Source organism: Acipenser ruthenus, chromosome 2 (assembly GCF_902713425.1).
Source record: "Acipenser ruthenus chromosome 2, fAciRut3.2 maternal haplotype, whole genome shotgun sequence".
NCBI classification, from domain to species: domain Eukaryota; kingdom Metazoa; phylum Chordata; class Actinopteri; order Acipenseriformes; family Acipenseridae; genus Acipenser; species Acipenser ruthenus.
This window is the reverse complement of record NC_081190.1, coordinates 43,764,285-43,791,373: the sequence shown is the minus strand read 5'-3', so window position 1 is coordinate 43,791,373 and position 27,089 is coordinate 43,764,285. Positions and strand designations below refer to the sequence as shown.

The 27,089-nt window shown below is 39.7% G+C and overlaps 1 protein-coding gene across 2 annotated transcripts in view; it reads left to right on the top strand.

Moving 5' to 3' along the window:
- LOC117409381 (proprotein convertase subtilisin/kexin type 5-like) overlaps positions 1-27,089 on the top strand; it is a 182,371-nt gene that overhangs the window by 76,235 nt on the left and 79,047 nt on the right. For both annotated transcript variants that reach the window (XM_058996278.1, XM_034015346.3), the window contains exons 10-12: positions 7,248-7,351; positions 8,895-9,012; positions 11,450-11,638. In XM_058996278.1, coding sequence (XP_058852261.1) covers positions 7,248-7,351; positions 8,895-9,012; positions 11,450-11,638 — 411 coding nt within the window. The remainder of the gene's footprint in view (positions 1-7,247; positions 7,352-8,894; positions 9,013-11,449; positions 11,639-27,089) is intronic.

Sequence of the window (27,089 nt, the reverse complement as noted above, 5' to 3'; positions counted from 1 at the left end):
AGATACTACCCTCAGTATCTTCTTGCAGGCAAAATTCTCAGCAGCTCAGAAGCATTAGCATCATGCTTTCAGTAGCTCATCTGAATTTCTCAAAGACAATACTTTGCACACGTGCTTCTGTTTCTTTCCCCCCTTGCATGAGTACATTATTTTTACAGCATTGGCATTCTATGCCAAGAAGACTAGAGTTGTCATTGGCTGGACAGGTATTTGGAATGCTCAATCTAGATTTTACCCACATTTTCTGCCTATTGGAATTCCCAGTCTAAGTGTGTGTCACATCTTCCCTGATAAGAACCAAAGGGCGGTAGAGTTTGTAAAAGCATAAAGGCTAATGTAGCACTTCCTGTGGGCCCTAGCCATGAGCGGCAATTGAACTCAGATTCAAACTAGTGAGCTCCTGTGTTATTCACCCTACTTTCCAGTGTGGTAGTGCCTTTACTAGATGAACCACTGAAACCCCTCAGGTGTAACAAATACAAAATAAAAACTTCAAGAGCCACAACATTTTAATGCATTTGAACAACAAATACATCTTGAATGTACCACCTGTGAGGAATAAAAATAACCATTTGCAGTAAGCCATTGGGTTTGGAATGCAGACTGAGAGAATTAGCTCAGGACAGGGCAGTGATTTAATTATACCATTAGGTAAATGTGTGTTAGTTTTTACAAAGTTATACAAAAAGTGAAACCTATAGCTTTGACCTTTTGTGTAATGTCAAGTGGCAGATTGGATTGTAGACTGCAGATGGAGACGGTACCAGCTCCAGTGTGATACTGAAATGTTATTTATGTTTTATTGTTTTGGAAGATTACCAAGTTTCTTGGACTGGTCCCAACCTGATTGTGATTGTAACTGCTTGAACCTCCTAGACAGTTAAGCATCAGTGATAGAACCGGGTATAGCTTCAGAAAATGATTGCAAAACATTCTATACTGCTAAAGTTTCTACGCCCTCTCTTGCATCTCAACAAACACTTGGATTTCTAGTCTGTCAAAGCTCCTCTTTTAAATTATCAGCAACTATAGATTTAAAAAAATAATAATAAAAAATTAAGTCCTGACAGAAAATTATGATATAGGAGTGTGGCAAAGTGCCCCGCCCCTGTGTGTAGTTTTGTGTTATATGTTGCGTGAGGTGTGTTAATGTTGGTGTATAGGTATTGGTTCACAGGATATAAATGGGGCTGTGTAGCATGAGTGATTTGAAATATATAGTTGTATTTAGGCACGGCGATTGCACAATCACTTCACGTGCAGATAAAGTATGTAACAATATGTGAGCACGGGGAATGCACAAATTAGTTCACGTGCTGGGATTCAAGTAAATAATTAATTAGTAATTGAATCCCAGCACAGCTGTATAAATAGTTGCACAATTCACTTACTCTGGGTTGTGTGTTCAGGGAAAAAGAACAGGAGAGAGTGAGGAGAATTAATAATAAAATCAGTTGCTAGGTCGTGCTGGACGTAGCAATTGATTTTTGTTTAAACCTTTTATTTTACAATAAACCGGCACAAGCAAGCACATTCGCCGTTCCACTCGCGGTGCTGTTCGTGTTTCTTCCGGGTCTGACGTCACCGCTCAGGTCAGCTTGCCACAAGGAGGCTGTGTGGTCTACTGGTTAAAGAAAAGGGCTTGTAAACAGGAGGTCCCAGGTTCAAATCCCAGCTCACTCACTGTGTGACCCTGAGCAAGTCACTTAACCTCCTTGTGCTCCATTTTCCGGGTGAGACGTTGTTGTAAGTGACTCTGCAGCTGATGCATAGTTCACAGACCCTAGTCTCTGTAAGTCACCTTGGATAAACCTGTCTGCTAAATAAGCAAATAATAATAAAAGACATAAACTGGGAAGTCAGATTCTTGCAAATAACTATGCATCATTTTGGATGATCTGGCCCTTGCATTATTCCTCAGTTTCCCCTCTCAATGTCCCTGGGTTGTCATTAAGTTTGCATTGAGCTTGTTCCATCTGTTGTCTGTTCTATGTGCGGTGTGTCCAGCCAGTTTCCGTTTTCAATAACCCTATTCCATACCAGTCCTCTTCTCCTACATAGACAAATCCAATGAAGCACTAACATATGGCAATTCAGTTTGTAAGCCCCTCGCTGACCTGGGATATCGATCACCTGCTGCTTTTTTTTTTTTTTTAATGGTGCTGTATATTCTCTTCTTTAAGTAAGCCTGTTATTGTTGATTTATGTAATGCTTGCTTTTCTGTGGGGAACTAAAAGGTTCAAAGGATATCCTGAATAATATATTCAGAGACTTACTGGAAACACCTTTTGTTGCTCAAATATATATTGTTTTACATTATTTCCTGTATATGAGTGGCCAGCAGTTGTTAATGAACTGCCACAAGAGAAATGTATACGGGGTCTTGGGTTAGAAGTAATACTCCACTGCACATACTGACACTAAATCAACAGTCTAGGTTTTGAGGCCCAGGAACTGGGAATGGGAAACGGAAATACGAATGAGCCGAACAGGAGCCACTCTGAGCTGCGGTTTCTTTACGCTGCTGGGACTTGCATTTGATTGCTCTTTGCTGGAACCAAACAGAAAAATGAACAGCTGAAAAAGCTCTACGCTCCTTTTCTTTTCCAAAGTTACCTCTTAAAACAAAGGCCTATTTGATCAATGTATTGACTCAAGATATAAAGAACCGACGCATGGTCCTGTTATTGTTCTTACTCCAGAGGAGCCACTCATTATAGCAATTTGAAAAAAAATCTGACCTTGTAAAAACCTACTAAACCAATAAATAAGTCCTAATGTGCACGTGGAAGTCCGTTTTCCGAACCTTTAGGGAAGTATTTTAAAGAGATTATGTTTTCTTAACTTGTGTCGGCATGCTGACAGGTTTACTGCTCCTTTTGAGTCGGGTGGTATTTTTTCAGCAGCAAACTATAATTTAGCCATAATTTCTATTTGTTAAACCTTTTCTTCAGTCTAGTTTCTCCTCTATTTAACTACCAAGGAAATAAAGTACACTGTGACAGTTAAGTTTGGAAATATCCCAATGAAAAGAGATTTAGAAAGTTACTTAACTGTAGTCAAGCTTATTGTTAAGTTGTGAAGCCATTAGAGGTTGCCTATGAAGTATGAATGCAACTGCAATATTAACACCAAAAAGCATTATGTCCTTGATTGAGTGAAAGAGAGTTGTATCAATTTTAAAGATATGTTATGCATATTATAAAACAGCAGGCAGCGATGTTGTTGTCTGATTGGTCAATCACATGTTCCACCCACAGAAAAAATTCACAACATCACCATGGTTGGAGCCTCCTCACAAAATATTGATAGTGAAATATTAATCAGCTAAAGGATAAACAAAAACAAACAGGAGATGGGGAAATTGTATAAAACGGAGACTTCGAAACCCCTGTTACAATAGAGTGTACTACACCTGACAAGTTTTCAACTAAACAGATGAGTGAGGAAAAATATATGCAACACTAAGATTCATTGAAGTAAACAGAAATCATAACTCCCACACTAAAACAAACAGATCGTAGAGTGATGTACAAGGATTTTAATAATCCATTCTGTCCTGCACTTCAAAAATACATATCGAAAATGCCTGAAAGCTCACCTGCTTTTCATTTACAACATTGGTGCCTCCCACAACATCACTTACTCACTGGAGCCAAAGGGTATAAATTACCTTGGTAACTCCTCCCTCTACACAAACATCTGCACGCTACAGAAATCGCATTTTTAGCAACTGTTAATAAGAATTAATCCCATATTTTTTAAAACAACAGAAGGACACATCCAGTGTTCCAGATAAGGTTTCGGGTCATTGAGTAATTTACTCACCAATTTAGACACAATGTGAGCAAAATGTATTTTGGGTGAATAAAATGCAACATTACCTTGAAGTCATGAGTACTTTCAATACTTACTGTACATACTTTATTGCTAACTTATGGGGTAAGCATTAACTACAGCCATTCTTTGAAAAGCTGCACAAAAACTTGGTCTTACAAAAACAGCAATTATTATTATTTGCTTTATTGACTACAAACAATATGGCTGTGAAGCAAATAAACACAGAAACAGATTTTTTTTTTTTTTAATTCCAACACTGTAGATGGAATATACAGGCTAACTTTACTATAACGACCCAGAGAAATGTTTGTTATATCAGGGTGTTCACTAAAATAGGGTTTGGCATTTTTCTGTATCAGAATAATGACAACATGGCAGATTTGAATTGAACATCAATATATAGTACTTTTATGAAGATTCCTTCACATTGATCAGAATTTAAACGGTATAGTGACTAGGTACTCGTGTCACATGTGTGGTTACCCGCATTGCAAGACAGAGACATGGGAGTTGGAGTTGAAACACCGGCACAGGTGCGCAGGATTTATGAAACACAAAACAGAAAGTAAACAAAATGGTCATGTGACGCTACCATCGATGGTAACGCACAGAGGACACATACAGAAGACAGGCAGCAAGTCTCAATCGAGCGCCCGTCAGTAAACAATCATTTGATCAAACATAACAACTCCAAAAAGCACACAAAACAAACCCGTTTCCACATATTAATTAAACCAACACTACTTTCCCCCTGTGCAGGGCAATCACCCTGCTAAAGGTATGTTTAAAAGAAAACAGTAAAGAAATGGAAAAGGAAAGAATGTACACTTACATGCTGAATACAGTAATTACATGTCCCTCCAGCGCGGACTGCTCCTCATGCCTGGTGCCTGGTTGCAGTTTGTGTGAAGATGACGGACAGGCAACAATTGCATTCGTCATGCATGATTTGTACTACAGTAGGTCATCTTTGAATTAGCGTTATCTTTTAATTAGTCAACCATGGTCTTTGTTTTCACTGAGAGACTAACACACTTGACACTGGAGAAAGTTCAGTATCGGTCAGTACTGAGATCGTTGTATCCGGGTCGGTCCTGTACGTGATCGTTCTAATAGGGCTAATTTGCATTGAAAAAATCGGTTCTTGCTGTTGGGATCGTTAAAAACGGGTTTCGTTATAATAAGGGTTTGTTATAGTGAAGTTCGGCTGTAAACAAAACCTGCATGAACGTACTACCGTATTTGCTTGAGTAAAAGTCGACCTCGTGTAAAAGTCGAGCCTCCCATTGTGAGGATGAGATTCAGGTATAATTTTATTTATTTATTTATTTATTTATTTATTTATTTATTTATTTATTTTATCCATTTGTTATTGAAACAGATGGTAAGTTTAGTGAAACAGAAAACAAAAATTAATTCCTGTGTTGCATGGGCAACAGTGTGTTAGGGCTCTGGACTCTTGACCGGGGGGTTGTGGGTTCAATCCCAGGTGGGGGACACTGCTGCTGTACCCTTGAGCAAGGTACTATACCTAGATTGCTCCAGTAAAAACCCAACTGTATAAATTGGTAATTGTATGTAAAAAAAATAAATAAATAAGTGATATCTGTATAATGTGAAATAATGTGATATCTTGTAACAATTATAAGTCACCCTGGATAAGCAAGTCATCTGCTGAGAAATAAAAAATAATAATAATAATAATAATAATAATAATAATAATAATAATAATAATAATAATAATAATTAATAATAATAATAACCACAACAAACAATTCATTCAGAATGAATAATATTAACTGGAGAGCGTACATTTAAACGTCATCCCACATTAATTAATTGACAGGGCTCCCCTGGGTCCTAAACCCTGCCAGGTACAGACAGGGATTGTAGTAACCACACTCCAGCCATGACTTTTGCAGACATTAAAGGTTTGCTGACAAGGGTTTTTTATTTTATTTTATTTTTTTTCACTCGTACTAGTCGACCCCCGCCCCCCCCTCCCCCCAACTTCGGGATTGTGTTTTAGGGTTCCCACTTCTGACTTACAAAAAACCGGGACGCCAGAGTCATTTCATACAAAAAATAAATAAATAAATCATATACTTTGACATTTATTGTCCTGGGAAGTCTTACAGATTTCCCAGGACAGCTGCCTCAAAAAGAGAACAATCCAAGCAAAACCAGAACGGGTGGCAACCCTATTGTGTTTTGGGGTTAAATTTCTCAACTTATACTCGAGCAAATACGGTATCTTTTTTATAATTTGTTTATTTAGCAGACGCCTTTATCCAAGGCGACTTACAGAGACTAGGGTGTGTGAACTATGCATCAGCTGCAGAGTCACTTACAACTACGTCTCAACCGAAAGACGGAGCACAAGGAGGTTAAGTGACTTGCTCAGGGTCACACAATGAGTCAGTGGCTGAGGTGGGCTTTGAACCGGGGACCTCCTGGTTACAAGCCCGTTTCTTTAACCACTGGACCACACTTTCTTTTTTTACTTAGGTAAATTGGTAGGTTAGGTTGAGGGGGACTACACATTGCAAGGAAGTGGAATCATTTGTATGTTTTTTTTAATTTAATTTTTTTTATTGAAAACCCAGACTTCTTGGTCACGTGTTTCTGGCAATTCCCAGACAGGCTACAATCTATCCGGTCAGTCCTGTGACTCTGTAGTATATTCGTAATTGACCATTGAGACACAGGGAACCAACAAAGTGCAGATGCTTGATAACATGCAAACTCAAGCTGTGCAGCACAATTACTATGCGTATCCGTTGCACATTAAATGTAAATATCATACATAAATGATATTTTTTCATGCGTAAAACACCTATTACACAACTTATCTGGAGTGCTGGACACACCAATGAAAATCATTATCAAAAGTGTAAGTGCCTAATTAGTGTGTTAAGTAACGACGATAAATGCTGTTTTATGATCGAATTATGGAACTCCAAGATGTTGTAATGTGGTGAAATATCACAATGGTGTGGTGTTAGAGGCTCATAATGACCACAGCATTGTGATATTTCAGCACATGACAATACCCACAATTCTTAAACGTGTTGATCTTACTTAACTTATCTTACTTGGTCTCTTTAATTGCCACCTAGAAATAGCAGAGTCAGTAATGTTATGACTTCTATCGAAAAGCTTGCTGGGCAATCCTCTAGAGGTCAATTACGGCTTGTTATTCACATCCTAGTATCTTAGACTGCCAATTAAGGAGAGATGGAAAAACTTGGAGCAGCTGTGGATAATTCATTAAAGGTATTTTTCCCTTTTCTTGAAAAAAAAAGGAATGAAACTAAATCAGACTTTATGTTAAGCTGCCTTCAAATGTGATCACAAGCTTCGGTTTGAAGCCTGGGGTTGACTGGTTTGTTTCTTGTCCTTTCAGTCCATTCTTGACATGGAGAGATGTACAACACATCATTGTAAGGACCTCCCGTGCTGGTCATCTGAGTGCACCAGATTGGAAAACCAATGCAGCCGGTTATAAAGGTAAGGTATTTTTAATATTTTTTGTAGATAGTTTAGAGGATATGTTTTTCCCCACAAATTGATTATTTTTTAGTTACTCATGGCAGAATGATCATCTTTTTTTATCCTACTCAAAAATCTTCTATAACAGTTATGCTTAACAGTTATGCTGAAGAAACCAGTTGAGGTGTGTTTTAGGTTGATTTAAACAATACAAACAATACAGCACCACAAACAATTAAAAGTCTTCCATAACTATTAAACCCATAATAGTGCTACAGTTTGAAATACTAAATGAAACATAATATATTCAGTGGCAAATGTTTCGACTACAAGTCTTTTTCAGTGTCTTCATTGTTAAGATCCAGTAAAATTAAAGGGAGAATGTGTTGCATGTAGAGGCCACTATTTATAGAGACCTTGTACAAATTTATCTCCTGGTCTTGAACGGGGTTGAGATCGATCATTTATGTTGGTCAGGTTATGTGGCAGTTGTGTCTAAATATGAGTTCAGACACGCAGTTCTCTTGGGCATGGTACGGGCTTGAAATGGCACAGTGGGTGCTTCCCAGTCCATGTGACTACTTCACTTAGTTTTTTGTAGCGTTTCCATAAAGTCCAGATGCTGTCAATCCAATTGAGAAAAAATATTTCTAAGCAAGGTAACCAACCTAATTTGTTGGCCGGACAATAATGTCCGTATGTATGAAAGATTTTGCACATGAAAAAGGTAGATGAAGACAATGTGAACTTTAGATCATAGTAAAGAAGGATACAGATTTAAAAGGCTAAGGTGCACATCATTGCATTTTCTTTGTTTATAGTTTTAGTGTTTGAAACTCTTTTAATGTAGAAACAATATTTGTATTTGAAAGAAGTGTTCACAGCACATTTTATTTGTATTTGTCTCATTATAGGGATTAAAGGGTTAAATAAGTATGTTGTAAAAAACAAACAAAAAAAACAAACACTTATTTCAATACTTGTAACTACATTAGTTATTTTTAAAATAAGGACCAGTTTCAGTACCTGCAGCTGCTAGGCAAGCCCACTTCAACAAGACCTTTTGAAGTTCTGGCCTTGCACAGACAGCCAAATATCGCTGTTTGGATGGCTTCCATCTATAAGCTCCATTGGCATCTGCAAGTGCCTTATCCTTCAGACTTGGCTAGATTTGTTTTTAAGTTAGTGTAACACTTACTCATTTTTGTATTAGGAAAAGGAAAATATATATATGGGGCGGTTGGGATAAAAAAATAAAAGAAAGGGTTGTGGTCAATTTTACTTTTTATTTATTTTCTGCAACAAATTATTCACGTAGGCTTGCACTCTACCCATGTTTCCTCATATTACGATTTCAGGATTTGTTGATGGAGTAAGACATGCTAGTACCTTTTTTATTGGAGTGCCGTCCTAATAAAAACACGAGTTCTTGCCTGTCCTTTAACCCTGCCATGTATCTCAGGTTGATACTAGTTGACCACTAAAGTATATGATTTTCTTCCATCAGCTCTCACTCGCAGCATCGCCTTGTAAACCCATTTATGTGTTTTACTTTTCTTAGTGAGCCATCTTTATGGGTTTGGACTGATGGATGCAGAGGCCATGGTACAGGAAGCTGAGAGGTGGAAAGCTGTACCCACTCAGCACATATGTGTGGAGAGTGCAGACAGGCAAATAAGGTAAACATTAACACTTTCATGAAGTCAAATATGAACCACTTCCTAAAAGCAATGAAAAAAATCCCTTCAGATCACACACCTGTGATGTATTGACATCCCTAAATGCTGTTTCTTGAATACACACCAGACATGCTGTTACATACAGACGTGCTCAAATTTGTTGGTACCCCTCCACAAAAAACGAAGAATGCACAATTTTCTCTGAAATAACTTGAAACTGACAAAAGTAATTGGCATCCACCATTGTTTATTCCATATTTAATAGAAATCAGACTTTGCTTTTGATTTTTTATTCAACATAATATTGTAAATAATAAAACAAATGAAAATGGCATGGACAAAAATGATGGGACCGCTAACCTAATATTTTGTTGCACAACCTTTAGAGGTAGCTCTCAATGAGACTTCTGCACCTGTTAACAGGTAGTTTGGCCCACTCTTCCTGAGCAAACTGCTCCAGCTGTCTCAGGTTTGATGGGTGCCTTCTCCAGACTGCAAGTTTCAGCTCTTTCCATAGATGTTCGATAGGATTCAGATCAGGACTCATAGAAGGCCACTTCAGAATAGTCCAATGTTTTGTTCTTATCCATTCTTGGGTGCTTTTAGCTGTGTGTTTTGGGTCATTATCCTGTTGGAGGACCCATGACCTGCGACTGAGACAGAGCTTTCTGACACTGTGCAGTACGTTTCGCTTCAGAATGCCTTGATAGTCTTGAGATTTCATTGTGCCCTGCACAGATTCAAGGCACCCTGTGCCAGGCGCAGCAAAGCAGCCCCAAACATAACCGAGCCTCCTCCATGTTTCACTGTAGGTATGGTGTTCTTTTCTTTGAAAGCTTCATTTTTTCGTCTGTGAAAATAGAGCTGATGTGACTTGCCAAAAAGCTCCAGTTTTGACTCGTCTGTCCAAAGGACATTCTCCCAGAAGGATTGTGGCTTGTCAATATGCATTTTAGCAAATTCCAGTCTGCCTTTTTTATGTTTTTCTTTCAAAAGTGGAGTCCTCCTGGGTCTTCTTCCATGGAGCCCACTTTCGCTCAAAAAGCGACGGATGGTGTGATCAGAAACTGACGTACCTTCACCTTGGAGTTCAGCTTGTATCTCTTTGGCAGTTATCCTTGGTTCTTTTTCTACCATTCACACTATCCTTCTGTTCAATCTGGGGTCGATTTTCCTCTTGCGGTCGCGCCCAGGGAGGTTGGCTACAGTTCCATGGACCTTAAACTTCTTAATAATATTTGCAACTGTTGTCACAGGAACATCAAGCTGCTTGGAGATGGTCTTGTATCCTTTACCTTTACCATGCTTGTCTATTATTTTCTTTCTGTTCTCCTCAGACAACTCTCTCCTTTGCTTTCTCTGGTCCATGTTCAGTGTGGTGCACACAATGATACCAAACAGCACAGTGACTACTTTTCTCCATTTAAATAGGCTGAATGACTGATTACAAGATTGGAAACGTGTGATACTAATTAAAGAAACTAATTCGTTTGAAATATCACTATAATCCAATTATTTATTATCTTTTCTAAGGGGTACCAACAAATGTGTCCAGGCCATTTTAGAATATCTTTGTAGAACAAGCAATAATTCATCTCTTTTCACAGCTTCTTTGCTTTATTCTATGACATACCAAAGGCATGCAAGTATACATGATAAAATAGCTTTTAATTTCATCACTTTTCAGGAGGAATGAAGCATTATTTCAATGAGCTTTAAGGGTACCAACAAATTTGAGCACGTCTGTATATAGGTCTCTCAGTTTCCTGACTTCATATGTATTTGAATGCTCTCCTTCCCACATAGCAAATCATAAAGCACTACCAAATCATGTGGTGGGTTGAAACAAATAGACCACACAGATTTCAAACACAACATCTGCACTAATCCCAGCCACTTTATGAAATGAAATCCATAAATGTCTTCCTGATCTCATCTGTAGATTTATCAGGGTAGTTTGAAGTTCGTTTGAGAGAGAAACTGGGTTACAAGAGCAGATAATGGGTTTTGATCATTTATGACCTTGATTGCTTGAAAGGCTTTCTTGTTGTGATTTATTGGCTATTTCACCCTGGTGAAACTTTTAATTAAAAAAAGATTGGTAGGCTGTCTTTTTTCTGAGAATATCTTCAGCTGTGTCCCAAGATATGGAAAAAGTCCCAGTGCTTGAGACTGCTATTTTAATGCAGAACTCACATGAGCAATATGTTCTCCTGCCTTGGGATTAGAGTACAATAAGATTTATCGCAATGACAGCACAAAACCATTTCCGACTCAAGCCATTCCAACTGCACTAAATAGATACACCCTTAACCACAGTGCAAAGACGCACTGCATGAATTGTATCTAAACATAATAAAAAAAAAAAGGTGATGGATATACCTGGGCTCCTAGATATTATTTTTCTGAGCCATTGCCTGTCATTGTTTTATTGCAGAACTATTCGTCCAGAGAATGTTGTCAGATCAGTATACAAAGCTCCTGGCTGTGCTGATAATTCCAACCACCACGTCATCTACTTGGAGCACGTTGTGGTGCGGATCACCATTACTCACCATCGCCGTGGAGATCTGTCTATTTACCTGACCTCTCCCTCTGGAACAAAGTCCCAGCTCTTAGCAAACAGGTAAGAACTTCATTTTTGCTTTGACAAAGAATCATACAGACAAAAATAATGGTATAATTAGTGGTATAATTATGATATATGAATTGCACAAAAAGTAAACATTCACTTTTGAGTTCTGGGGTTGCTTTAAAATGTAATAACAGGCAGTTATTCTATGTCTCTTCTCACAGTACTCCTGATTTGCAAATGGCATTTTTAATTTCACCAAAATGTTTACCTGTTAACCCTTTGCAGTCAATTTATTAAGTGCGCGTCAGGCGCATCAGGTCCAATTTATTTTCACACGCACAGTTAATTTTAGACGTGCTGTTTTAAAAGTATTTTTTTTCCAAGTCAAACGGGTTTAAATGGCCCTGCATAACAAAGCACTCACTAGGCATCTCCAGCCCTGCCCCACCCTTTTGTTCGCTATAGCTTTCACATATGCTAAGAAATAACTAATAATAATAATAATAATAATAATAATAATAATAATAATAATAGTCGTACATACCGATCAATCATCTCCTGATCACTCGTTTTTTCACCAAACACCTCAATAATGCGATCCAAGTCATTATTTTATTACTCGAACATCTCAAAAAAGCTCTGCAAATGTCTGTGATATTCTCTGAGCGCTGATGCAGTACCAGCCAGCTTGTTTCCTTATGACCGCCCCAATCTGATGCCAGGGGCAAGTATGACTATTCATGAGATACACCCTTTTTTTTCTATTCTTTTTTATTGCGGCTTGTCTCGGCTCCTGTCGCTCCCACTCGGCCATTGAATGGTTTTCTCGGCTTTTTACGGAGAAAAAACGACTAAAAACCTGTTTTTTGCATCTTTTTGATGATGTGGGACAGGGTCCGACATGGGACCTGATAGGAATAATTGCAATGTCGGACCAGGTCCGACATAGGACCGCAAAGGGTTAACACCCTAATTACATTTCTTTCCAGTGATAGTTGTATACCAGATAAAACAGCATACAGTACGAAAACTGTTCTACCTTTTTAGAATGAATCACATATGCAACCATATGCTTTTGAATTTTCAGCTCCCGATTAGACACTGTAACTTACTATACATAAATATGCCTTACACAGGGTTTACCACATCAACGCACCGTATCTCACAAACGGTAGGGCATAGGAATGTGAAATTGCATACGGTTGTTAAGGGAACCATTGAGATGCAAATGCCACAATTATTAATTTTTGTCACTAGGGGGCGACACTGATTACTACAGTGTGTTTCCATACTACAGTACTGTGGGTATAAATAGTCCTGTCACTCGCAAGGCAGCTCAGTCAAGCAACATGAAGCTGACAAGTGTGCAGAGAGATGAACTGGTCAAGTTTTTTTTACAGCAAAGGAAGCAATGCCGAGGCAGATCTCGGGGAATACCATAGAGTAGAGTCCTGCATCAGGTCGAGTAGCCGTGGGTGATCTGCAAAGCCAGTCGGGTTTGGGTCGGAATGTGATCTTTTTCACGGTTTGTGGTTCGGGTGCAGGTCAGAAAATGTAATTTTCGGGTCAGGCGCAGGTGTGAATTTGAATTGTCAAAAACGTTTTATGTGCCCTTTCAGCATACTCGTCTGTAAGCCTTTCCCAAATAAAGTATTAGACAGTAAATGTATTTCCTAAGCAGTGTTCTCGGTTTGTTTTGCTGCTTGTTTGATGCGTTGCAAGATTATTGTATCACGTCTGCATGGTCTGTGAACGAGGTGAAATGTGGATAATAGTTCGAGAATCCAGAATTGTGGAATTCTTCAGCCACAAAACTGGTACATCATCTCTGCGAAAGCACAGGTGTAGCAACTGGTGCACAAAAAGAATAGACAGGTATTTTATTGTAAAGTAAGTAGAGATAGTTAATAAATATCAACAGTACAAAGGTCACTCATGAAATCAGGACTTAAAGGATGTGTTACAGTAAGAATATCTCTTAAGAAAGGGGAACCAGACTAAAAGGCTGAAATATGCACAAGAACACAAAAATTGGACTAGGAAACAATGGTCAAAGGTGCTTTGGACTGCTGATGGATGGATAACGAAACCTGTGCCTTCTGCCAGTTCTGTTGTCAATTCAACGCGTGTCTTCTTTCTATTTAAGGATATTATCTTCAAGTATTGCTCATCCTTGTTAGGCACCTTTTCGGGTCTTCCAGTTCTGGGTATGTCAATTACAGATGATGTTTCTCTGTACTTGTTGATTATGCTTCAGATACCACACCTTGAAAATCAAGTGATGCAAGCTATTTCACTCAATGTTTTTCCTTCTTTATGCAAGTCAAGGTTGTTATAATAGTAGAAAACACTAGTGGAGGCTTTGAGCGAATAATGGAAATTGATTTTATTCTTAATACAAGGGTGGTAAAACGCGACTGACGTGTACCTGGGTAACAGATTTCTGAGTGCTGACTGTAACTACACTTTTATATTTAAATAAACAAGATATAATAATCTCCTCATATATATTTTCTTCCATTATAAAAACTGTGGGAGGGGAGGGGGAGTGCAGCGCGTAAATTGTTCCACAGTGCATGCTATTCTGCCTGTAGCAACAAGTATTTGCATACTAATAGTAAAGACTGGAAAAGGTTGTGTATCAATCACTATTGGGGGTGTTGGTGGTTCACTCATAAAAATTATAATTACAGTGTTCAACTTCATTTTTACTTAATACAATGTTGACAAAACATGTAGAGCAAAGTACTGTACAGTGTTTTCCAACATATTTGTGTTGCCAAATTGAACCTCATTTGTTTAAATCTAATAAATTTAATAAATTTATTACTGTACAACCAGGTGTGCTATTGGGAACACAGCATAGATTTATTGTAATATGGGTTTCTTTAAAGCCAATTTAAAGTTGTTTCATAATACATTTGTTATTGCACATAATTTGCCCCATAAAATGGATAATGCGTTTTCTTATATGCAGTGATATCTGTCACTCCACATTGATGTCAATTTTAATAAGGAGTCGTTTATTCAGCCCTACTGCTGACTTGCCTGTAGAAACTGAAAAGAAAAAAACAACATTAGAGACTACAGCGTTTTGTCACTTATAACAACCAATGTAGATGTTGGATGCTATCTATGTGGTCTGCTTTGTAGTCCTCTAAGTTTGTTACTGGGAGGGATGATTAGTAGGTTCTTCTAAGCTATCATTTAGGTTGATGAAATGACTAGGAATGGGGAAGGAGATAGGAATTCTGTTTTTTGGAAGAGACAATTGTTGCAATTCTCATTTTAAGTTAACAGTTGCTTTTCAGATTATTTTGTCTGTGCAAGGAGCTACTTGTTTGCTTGTAACCAACAACTGCTGTTGTTTTAACTGCGGTACTGCTAAAAAAAAAAAAGATTAGTAATGCAATTAGATGCATGCTTTAAAAAGGTTACTTTTTAAATACTGCTCAGTAAAACCTTGATTATCCAAACACCTATTTTATCCAATCAGCCCCTCGGTTTTATGTTCGTGCTATTCAGCCACCAATGTACAGTATTTACAGTACTCTACAGTTCAGTACTATATGTATTTACAGGCAAAGGGGTTGAATTATATCTTTTCAGGAGGTTACTTGATTGGGAAACCCATATAAACAACTCAGATTTTTTGTTATATTTAGTTGAAAGAATCACCAAACTGTGGTGTCATTTTTTCTCTCAGACTCCCTCTATATACTACTACAACCCACAAAAAAATCTGACCAAATACCTATGTGAAAAATGTGCAAAAATGCAGAAAATCTGTGAGAGATCTACAAACAGATAAATATCTTATTTATATTTGAATTTTGTCTCACTTGTGTAATTACACTTATTGCGATTATTGCATGTGCTAATAGTAATTACTACTTACATGTATTGTGCACTCCATGATTTTCATTAGTCCCATAGCGGCTTTAAGCCCCGCCGGCAGTTCTGCTGCCCCTTCCCCGGGATCGAACAACCTTATGTCGGCTACTTGTGTTCTCTCTCAGTTTGCTAGCTTCAGTTGAAGTTTAAAAATAACGTTTTTGTTTTTTGTTACGAAAATTATACTAAAGAATTGTTACTGTGTTTTGTGTGAGAAATTGTTTCTCTATGTGTATTGTTTTGTTTTATTCACAGAAATACCAACGCAGCTGCTGGCTTCACTGTCCTCCGTTAGACCGAGACACACACTTTGGTTAGACTGCTTGCAGTTTTGCCACAGTGTCTCGTTGCCACATCAGCACTGCTTGCAAAATCAGTCTGAAGCCTATTAGCTAACAGTAGGTTTTCCTCAGTTTTTTAACTGTTGGCTAGCCAAAAGCATTATAGGTGGGCACCCTATAATTGCTCCTGGGGTAACTGTAGGTCCTAGACCTGCTCCCGTTCCTGTCAGTACATTGTACAACAAATGAGGTCACCTTTTGCCGATTCACTAGCAGTTTCTGGGCTCAGCTCTGCTTCGAGTCTGACTGCTCACAGTCCTTCCTGCAGTGTTTTCTTGCTGCTTTGGTTTCTGCTTGAAGTGCCATTGCGAAGGCTGTCAGCGGGCTTCCTCCAGTCTTAGGGCTCTGTTGGTTAAGCCAGAAGCTATATAGGTGGGCACCCCCTATTGCTTCTTTTGGTAAATGTAGGTCACAGACTTACCACCGTTCTTGTTGAATGAGGTTACCGTACCGTGCCCTGTGCACCGTACCATGCGTACTGTGCCTTGTGCACCGTACCGTACCGTGTGTACCGTACCGTGCGCACTGTACCATACTTTGTTCACCGTACCATGGGTACTGAGCACCGTACCGTGTGTACTGTGCCTTGTGCACCGTACCGTGGGTACGTGCACCGCACCATACAGTGTGGATTGAGCAGTGTGTACCGTACAACAGTGCTGTACAGTACTTTACTAGTGCTTGGGCACCATGCAGGTAATTAAAAATAACCTAGGTTAAACGGTACCATCCTTGGTCCAGTACCGGCAGATTGGTCGGGGTGATTGCCCTGTGTAAGATAGTGTAGTCCGGGGAGAAAACAGGACTACACCTCCCAGAAAGACATGGGCTGAAAAACCCTAATTTAATTGTTAATTTTTGTTGATTTTTTGTGTGTGTCTAAGAATAGAAGAAAATTAGCGCAACCGCGTTGAGAAAAAATTCAAGTTCCTGTGTTTGGGTCAATTTAAATGGGGAAAGAGCCTGAGAGAGCCGGTGTGGCCAGCGTCTCCTTTACATATGGTGTCAGAGTGGGATTTGGTTAACCCTGCAGACAACCACTGCAGGACCCACTGGGCTGTACAAGAATTACAGACAAGATGACCGACCTAGAGACCGTAGTTCGCATGCTCGCCACCGTCATAGGGGGACAGCAGGCAAACATGCAGGCTCAACAAGACGCCACGCAAGCTCAACGAGAAGCTACGCCTGCAACTTTGCAAGCTCATCAAGAAGCCCTGCAGGCTCAACGAGAAGCCACACAAGCCCTGATGCTACGAGTGGAGCAATTGGCTGCCCATATTACGCCAGGGGTAGCTGGACCGGTCTCCACCAATGCATCAGTACGGTCTACACATGTCCTGAACAAAAATTAACAATTAAATTAGGGTTTTTCAGCCCATGAGCAAGGTACCAGGCATGGCAGGTGCGCTGCCTGTTTGGGTCCAGAGCATGCTAAGGAGGCACTCGCTAACCTCAACTCCTGTGAGTTCTGTGCAACTTTTTCTAAGCGCATGCTGGAGAAGCAATTGTCTTGCAGCTCTAAGGAGCGATCCTTGTCCATTCCACCTAGACAAGGCTCCCCTCCATCCTCGGCTCAGAAAGAGAGGGATAGATCCTCCTCTGATGGCTCTGTGCCAAGGGAGAGCAGGAGATCTTGTAGGAGACCTCAGATCGGAAAGTTCTGAGCAGCTGGATAAGCTCTGGGAGGAGGTCTCCCAGCAGGGCAATATGTTAGCTGAGCTACTGCGTGAGCACACTGCTCCACCTACCGCCGCTGTGCCTTTTAGAGTAGTTCCCCTCTGAGAAGGGAGACTCGGATAGTGCAACACCAGTAGTGCATCTTTCCTTGTCAGCAGAGCTTATGCCGCTGATCAAGATGGCCACTGACGTTTTACCAGTTCCATGGCCTGTAACACGACATGCGGAAACATTCCATATTCAGAGATGCCAACTGCTACGATTTGGCGGTAGCAGCTACTATTTTGGAGAGATCTACAGAAAGGCATCAAACATGTACAACATGTTGTATCAGAATAATATGTAAACAAACAAACCAAAACATAAAATAACTGCAAACTGTACCACAGCAGAAGAAACAGATGCACACAGACTTTTTGAACTTCAAACGTTATTGCAGTTTTTGTTTGCTGTCCTGTAGAAACCCCACCAAATGTTATGTAAAACGAACATTTTTGTTTATAGTTGTTGTATACGCTGTGAAGCTTACCGATTTTACAGGATTAAACCTTGACCCTGATGTTGTGAAAAACATAATAAAATAAATATTTAGATTAATGTTCCCTTTTTCCTATGTCTATAGACAGACTAATTTTATGTTTATGTAGGTAATGTATATTGTATTAAAAAAAATAAACATTGTTGAATTTTGATCCCCGTGACTTCACACAACATTTACCCCTTCCTATTCAAATTTACTGTGACTGCTCCATGATTTTTAGTACAAATTTCTGTGACAAAATCCCAGCCTTACTTATCAGTTATTAAAATAGGAATCACTAATCAAACAAAAAATGTCACTCTCCTCAATCAGAAAGATTTGAAGTTGGCTTGTCAGAAATATCGAGTGGAATTTACCACAGAGTGGTCATGCATTAAAAGAAGTGGAGTGTCTCAATCTCACGTCTGCTGTGAATACTGCCGGACAGACTTCTCTGTGAATCATGGTGGGCGTCATGACTGTATCACTCACATAGGCACGAAGAAACACCAGCAAAAAGCAAAATCTGACACTCCCCATTGCTGTCTGTTTGTGCAAATGGGTTTTGAGGTTTAACTTGCTTTAAATAATGAATTAATTATTGGATACTACACAGCATTTTGTGTTTTGATAATTGCAGAGTAGTAAAAATGTAAATAAAAAACTATGTTAAATCTTTGTTGAGGTGTTGTTATTTTTATAGTTATTTTTGTAAAGTTTTGAGGTTGAATATTTCAGGCCAGGTTTGATAGCACTTACTGTTCATTACTAATGTTTAAATCCATGATAAACAGAATTCCAAATTTAAAAAAAAAATCAGTGTTGAAGTATTTTCTATTAGGGTTGTTAATTTCTAAATGCCATGTGTTTACAATGACCACAATTATACATTGAACAGCAAAAATGAAGTATTTGGCTTGCCAGACCCTAAGAACTTTTTAATTTCTAGGGCTAGCAGCCCCTTGCCTTTAAAAAATAAATAAATAAATAAATAAATAAATAAATAAATTCTGCTACTATATGCTACTATATTTCTGCTGCTATGCTACTGTTTTCTACTTTCATAAGTTGGCATCTCTGCATATTTGAGGATAATCCCGCTCCCTCTCAGGTGTCTCCCCCAGTGCACCCAGACTTTCTCTTTTGAGGTACATTCATCATGGGTTCACCCGACTACAGTGCCTGCTGTTTCATGTTCCTTGGGGACGCTGTACAGTTTACTTGAGGAGAGGAAGCTCAGCTTGGCTGATTTTCCTTCGGTAGATGCCGCTATTGCCTCGCTGGTGCAAGCACCAAAGCTAGCGCTTTTAAATAAAGACACTACCTGCCGAAATAAACAGTGCGGGTTTTAGAGACGATTCTCAAGAAGGCTTACTCAGCCAGTGCGTTCGCGGCACAGCGGTATCTTGGTAGCTTTCCAGAACCTATAAGTCTCTCTCTCTCAGAGCCACAGACCCACACCACAACAGCTCGAGGAGCTGCGGTTGCTGAATAAGAATCTGCTCCGTATATCTAAGATGACATGCTGCTGCGCTTGCACTGTACATGAGAGTCTATAAAATAACTGGTGCGCCTGCTTCCCAAGCGGCCTCCTCCAGTACGCAGACCAGCACCAAACTGACAACCAAGGTTCCAGCAGCCTCAGAGACCAGCACAGCTGGCTCCTGCTAAAGCCAGAGGAGGTTTTCACAACTGACCCACTGCTGTGCAAAGGGGAAACTTTCATTATTATTATTATTATTTATTTCTTAGCTGACGCCCTTATCCAGGGCGACTTACAATTGTTACAAGATATCACATTATTTTTACATACAATTACCCATTTATACAGTTGGGTTTTTACTGGAGCAATCTAGGTAAAGTACCTTGCTCAAGGGTACAGCAGCAGTGTCCCCCCCCACCTGGGATTGAACCCACGACCCTCCGGTCAAGAGTCCAGAGCCCTAACCACTACTCCACACTGCTGCCCGGTTCTGCCATCAAGCGCAAAGGCAAAAGCAAAGGCAAAAGCCTCCGGCTAAGCCACAAGCGCAGCAGCAGTTCTAGCAGTTTGCTGCCACAGGCTCAGGGCCCCTTTTCAGAGCACCTGGGTGCACAATACTGTACAGACCGGCTGTTCTCTACAATTCAAACATGGTACCCCTCCCTTTCTGGACGTGATTATAATGTTAGTCACAGACCCGCAAGACACGGTGGTGTTGTCTCTGGAGGCGACAGCCCTGCTACAATAGCGGGGTATTTGCACAGTCCATCCTCTTCATTTGGAAAAATGATTTTACTCCAGGTACTTCCTGGTGCCCAAGTGGGATGGTGGACTCAGACCAATCCTCAATCTCAGGTCAACCTGTAACTGAGCCGACGGAGGTTCAGAATGCTGACTATAGCAGCTGTTGCAGTCAATACGGCCAGGCAAATGAGACCAGAGTTCTCAATTATCTGGACTCATTTGTGCTCATTCTCCAGTGCAGTCACAGACTCACCCGGAACTCATCACCAACCACCTGCGTCGGTTGGGTCTGTCGGTGAATCGTGAAAAGAGCCAGCGCACCAGTGGCCGAGGCAGCTGCTGTATGCCTTTCCACCACTCGCCATGCTCCCGCTATGTCTGGAAAAGATCAGGCACAACCGGGCCAGGGTGCTATTAGTAGCTCCTTATTGGCCCAGGAGACTGTGTGTGGTTTTCAGCTCTGATATAGCTCCCAAACTTGCTGAAACGCAGCGACCTGCTCAGTCAGGTGCGGGGAACGTTGTGGCATCCCGACCCATTGAGTCAGCAGCTCTGGGTCTGGCTGCAGAACAGTAACATTTGAACCGTTTAGGGTTATCCAATGGGGTCATCGACACCCTACAGAATGCTAAAGCAGTGTCCACGCATTCCCAGTATGGGTACAAGTGGAGCGTTTCCCAAACGTACTGCCTGCCTAAGGGTTTTGACCCCACGTCCTGTCCCATGGCAGTTATACTGCAATTTTTGCAGGATTTATTTGATGAGGGGAAATCTCCCTCTACATTTAAAGGTCTATTTGGCAGCCATTTCAGCTTGTCATATTAAAATTGATTCAGTCTCCCCATTATCTCATTTCCTAGTGGGGCAATTTTTAAAGGGAGCTTGGCTGCTTCGGCCGCTTATGAAGCACATTGTCCCTCGTTGGAGGCTTAATGTGGTGCTTGAAGCACTTATGAAGCCACCCTTTGAGCCATTGCATTCAGCTGAGCTGAAATATTTATTAAAAGCGGCTTTCTTACTTGCAATCACATCCACTAAGCGGGTGGGTGAAATGCAAGAATTTTCAATTGCGAAAGCCTGCTTAATGTTTGCAGAAACCAGGGCGAAAGTTATGTTTCATGCCAATCCTGCCTTTTTGCCAAAAACCATCTCGACATTCCACATTAACCAGATGGTAGAGCTTGAGGCTTTTCATCTGCCTCCTTTCCAGTCTGACAGGGAGTGGCAGCTCCATACTCTGTGTCCAGTGCAGGCGTTAGCATACTATGAACTCAGAGTTGGAGGCAGTCTGAACAATTTTCTGTCTGTTATGGGGCTAAGTCCTGGGGAAAAGCTCCTTCCTAGCAGAGGCTGTCTAAATGGATTACAGACGCAGTCAAGACCTGTCCTATGAGCGAGCCAACTTGTCCCCTCCAACTGCGTCACAGGCACTACGTGCAGCTTTGATATCTTATTCAGGTTATCATGGTCTTTCAGGATAAATACCCATTAGGTAATGCTTACATTTATTTCAGGGAACCATGGTTATGAAAATAACTTAAGGATACGATTTTGTCACGGAGGCCAGAGGTCACAGAAATCGTGAATTTCAACAAAAATCCATGAAAGTCCATTTCCTTTCAAGCACTGAAAATACAAATGTGCATGGATCTGTAAATTGTTTGGTTGTATATGCACACAGCATTTACGTGTAGCTATGTAGGACAGCAAGTGAGATTTGTATTTTGTAGCTGTGCGAGCATGTAAATGAACACAGATCGTATGTTACTGTAAACTCTCATTGTGATCTTCACATACATACAAGGCTTGTTTATGTATTTTGTGAAACAAAAAAGTGATATTAATGAAATTTCCTGAAACTTTTTTTCATACAATGTAGCTAGTGTACCCAAGTAGTCTGTTGAAAATAAATACGCACTTTCTTAAAACTAAACATTGCTAAACAAAATACTTTAGATTGCCGTTGAACATCTTTTTTTTTTTTTTAAATTTCCTGCAAATTGTAGATAAAACACAAGGTTTATCTGTTTCTGGGTTTTTTTTCTAATCTTTGTGATGCCCCGTTTCATGGACACGGTGCTGCCTATGTGATTTGACCTTTCAACTCTGTTTTTTTTGTTTTTGTTTTTTAAAGGGGCAGTGCTCTGTAGGCTACTCAGGAACAACCAATTTAAATGTCTCATTCTTATTATTGAAGAACAATTATATACGGTTTCATTTTGAACACGATAATAAAAACTATTATTTGACATGCTGAAGAACTTCCCATTGAAACACATGTGCTTGGCAGGGTCTTAAAATTTAAATACATTGTAAACAGCACTAAGTTCTAACAGGATCTGTTATAAGTGGAGCAGTGACTGGGGGGATTCAGTGCTAGTAATGATTTGGTACTAATACAGAAACTACTGTTAGGTCCTTCACAAGACATTACAGATTGCTGAATGAAAGAGTAACTTCTCTTAAAACATATTCACATTTTGGGGTCAGAAATATTGGCAGATTTTTATTAATTATTTTTCAGCTTGCCATATGTTTAGAAAAACAAAACAAAACATGTCAGTGTGTGTCGGCCCCAGGCTGGTTCAAAGGAACGTTTATTTTCCACAGTAAACCAGTAGTAGGAACTGGCTGAAAGCTTTGATAAGTCAGTTTAGACTGTCTGTCTGGATTTCCTCTCCAGTTCCCCTTGCCAGCGGAGAGGCAGTTCAGGCACCCCATAGAGAGAACAGCTGTTCAAAGGAGGGTAGTTTATCCAGTCTACAGGTGCAGAGCTGTCCATGGAACATTACTGTGTTTTAAAATACTTGTTTGACTTGTGCTCTACATCCCATTAGCCCAGCAAGCAGACAACCTTTTTGTGTCAGGTTGCTAATTTAGTGGGCTGGAGATAATCATAAAACTGTCCAGAACTAGAGTTGGTCAGCATGATTTAAACATCCATGTCAAACTATGTGCTGTTTTTGGGTTGTGTGTAATGTTTTAATTTCTACTTATAGGATGAGGTCATGTGAAATGTTCCGCTTTTTTTGTTGTTTTACCTTCAACATCATATAATACATTATAGAAACATTTTGATCCTTTGTAGTTTTAGTACTTTTATCCACCCCAAGTTTGCAAAGGTCGGTATAGTGTTCTGAGCTTTGAAAGGTCAATCATGTGTTCAGGGCTGCAGGCCAAACTGTCCAGCTGTATTGGACTTCAAAGAGCACGTTCAAGCTTTAGAGTTAACAGATCGAGGAGTGACCATGTGAAAAATGAAATGCAGAATTAGCTTACGTGTCTAATCTCAATACAGAGCAACCTGGTCTCGAAGTTCTGCACACTCTTTGATCGCAATCATTTTCTTAAAGGAATCCCCTTGTTCACTCCAGTTGTTTGATCTTAAATACACCTATTGAAAACATGTAAAAAAGATACTGGGTTTTTATTTTCAATGATCTAAACAAACATGTATCATACTGCCACCCTTTAAATTATCTTTCGTGCATATTCTCCCAAAGACCCAATTTATTAATCACTGAGAACAAAGAAATACAGTACAAAGATCAAGCTGGTTTACCGGTTTTCTGGATGAAGATCCACTGCGGTTAAGATCATTTAAAAAAAGAAAAAAAGAAACTTACTATGGAGAAATAAATCTTTTTTTCACTTTTGTTTTATAGGTCTTAATATATATGTGGACCAGCATGGCTATTCAAAACTCATTTCAGCATTGAAAGACCTTTTTAGCATTTCTAAATAAATATACATTTTAGTGATGTTGATTTAGCTTGCCTAATTATCAAATTCACTTTTACTCTTTTTAATCTTTTTAATTTGCAATTATAAAGGGGAAAGCCATTTTTAAATGATCATCTTTTAATAAGAGTTCATTCCTTTTGCAAAACATATGCACCAGAATTGAAGCACCCTGGACACAAAAACTATCAGAGCTTGAATTGGGAAAATTGATGAATTATTTTAGACATTTAATATTGAATTAGTCGTATCTTTTGGCCTGCATAGTGTTAACGCAAGTTTCAGGTAGCAGTGTATTGTTACAACTATAATTAGGGCTTCTGTTTTTGGGTTTTATTAATTGTATTTTTCGGTGCTTATTTTTAGCTGTTTTTGAGTTTTATGTAAATCGTTTTTTTTTCAGGGCTTTCGTTTTTGATATACTGTATGAAATTAGTGTTTTCGGTTACTTTCCAAAATGCTTGAACGTTTGTTTTTTTTGTCAAAATATGTATAGTAACTCGACAGTACTTGCACACTTAAGTTGTACCTTCTTTCCTTTGCTGTCTTCCACAACGAAATCCCTGTGGTCATGGGCACATTCTTCTGGGGTTTTTGTGTGTACGCATTTTTGTACATTTCGCCACAATTCTGTTTTAAATCCTCCGTATATTAACTGTAATACAGCTTTAAATCCCGCTAACAAGCCTCGATCCTGATTGTTGTTCTGGTCAGCCCTTTTTAGTACTAAACACAAGGGGTTGGAACAATAATCATTGTGATATTATCGTTTTAATGTTTTTGCATCGATAATTTTGTTGTGTTGAAAAATTATCGATAATCATATTATCGTCCAGTACCCAATATGATACGCTTGTGTGTAACAGTAACTCTGCATTGAAGCAGTAAGCAGCACTGAAGACGTGATCTGTGTGCACTGAGTAGTGGGAATTTGTTGCAACATGTGCAAAGTGAAGGCCTCAACACAGCGGACGCAATGCGACATGCGAATGTGTCGCACCACGACAAAAAAAAAAACATGTATTTCTGATACGAGCTGTTCACACGATGCGACAGGCGTCACTGATACGATATGAAAAAATAGGATTGGTGTCTTTTTGCGATTTTGTCACATGGCAGCTAGGTAACTGACTAATGAGTAACAGCTTCCCTTGTGTTCCTTTAGTAAACAATGGTGGAAGAAAGGATCGTTCTTGCAGTATCAAAATACCCGGAGCTGTACAATAAAGGACACAAAAATGATAGACACAGCAATGAGGGAGAACATCTGGCAGTCCATTTGCAGGGAACTGGATATAGCTAGTGTGTAATTAGTTTACCTTTACTGAAATAAGTATTCTGAAAAGCGATTATGTATTATACATTTGTATTCGCTGTATAACAAGGACAATCATACGTGTGATTATTTTCCAGCTGATGATACAATCAGAGGAGAGTTGCCTATCACATCGCGCGTGCCTGTCCCCATTGGTGTGAAAGGTAGTGTCGCAGCGAAAGTACTATTTTATCGCAGGACAAACCGCATCGCGACCGGTGTGTGGGGACCTTAACCCTTTGCAGTCCATTTATTAAATGCGCGTCAGGCACGCCAGGTCTAATTTATTTTCACGCTCGCAGTTAATTTTAGACGCGCTGTTTAAAAGTATTTTTTTTCAGTCAAACGGGTTTAAAAGGCCCTGCATACACTGTGTAACAAATTATTATTTTTTTTTTTGTTCCTGGGTAGTAAGTGTTATTTCTTAATTGCTTATGCCTCAAAAGTATAGAAAATGGCTATTATTCCCCACAAACTTTGCTTTTGTGACCAGGACAGTGATATTTTGAAATTTACCTATTTTCCAGAAAATTCCAGATAGATTCAGTGCTGAGTAAACTTGGAGTAACTTCTAGAACTTTCTAGAACTTTCCAGTAATATAAATAGTAGTATAAATACAGGGGCCTTAAGCCCACCAGTTCAGTTTAGTTCCAGCTGCCTAAGTGGATACATATCTGCATTTTTCTGAGATGGCATCAAGAGGCTGCAAGCATCCGGCAGACGCATTTTGCTATGTCTGCGGCCAATTTATCAAGACAAGAGCGAAAAAGTACTCCGTGGAAGCATCTGCTAAGATGTGTGAGGCCTACAAGGCATATTTCGGCATGCCTGTCGGGGATCAAGACAAACCCTGGGCACCTCATTTCACCTGCAAGCACTGCAAAAAAACTCTGGAAGGTAAGATGGACAATTGTTGCTCGGAATTTTATGTTATAAAATTTGTTAATTTTTAAAATTGTAAAAGTTTTTAATTTTAAAATGTTTTACAATTTTCAATGTTATTGAAAAAATATATCATATATGAAAAATGTTGCGAGAATCTCTTACACATTAGTCATGGGTGAAATAAATGTATTTTTGTAGGATAGTACAGAGGGGAAAAGAGAGCCATGAAGTTCGCTATCCCAAGAATTTGGCGGGAACCCACTGACCACTCAAGCAACTGCTACTTCTGCATGGTGGACCCTTCCAAACGTCGGACTGGCAAGAATGCACCTGCTATCACGTATCCGGACCTTCCTTCATCAATCGCCCCGGTGCCACACTGCCATGAGCTCCCCGTACCCACTCCTCCGGAGAGAGAGCAGCCGTCTTTAGAAGAGAGCAGCAAGTCAGAGAGCGAGGAAGACGTTGTAGATCCAGATGACAATTTCAGAGGTGGAGCTGAGGAGAGAAACCCATACTACCCCAACCAAAAAGACCTCAACGACTTGATTAGAGATCTTGGTCTCACCAAGTCCAATGCCGAGCTTTTGACGTCTAGGCTCAAGCAGTGGAACTTGTTGGATAAAAGTGTGCAAGTTGCAGATCAGAGGAAGCGTCACCAACCTTTTTCCAGCTTCTTCACCCGTCAAGATGGGCTCTGCGTCTGCCACAATGTGACCAGTCTGTTCGAGGCAATCGGAATCGCCTGTAACCAGAATGAGTGGCGCCTCTTCATTGACAGCTCATCCAGGAGCCTCAAAGTCGTGCTTCTCCATAATGGTAACAAGTACCCGTCTCTTCCCCTGGCTCACTCGGTGCACCTCAAAGAGGATTACAACAGCATCAAGACCTTGCTGGA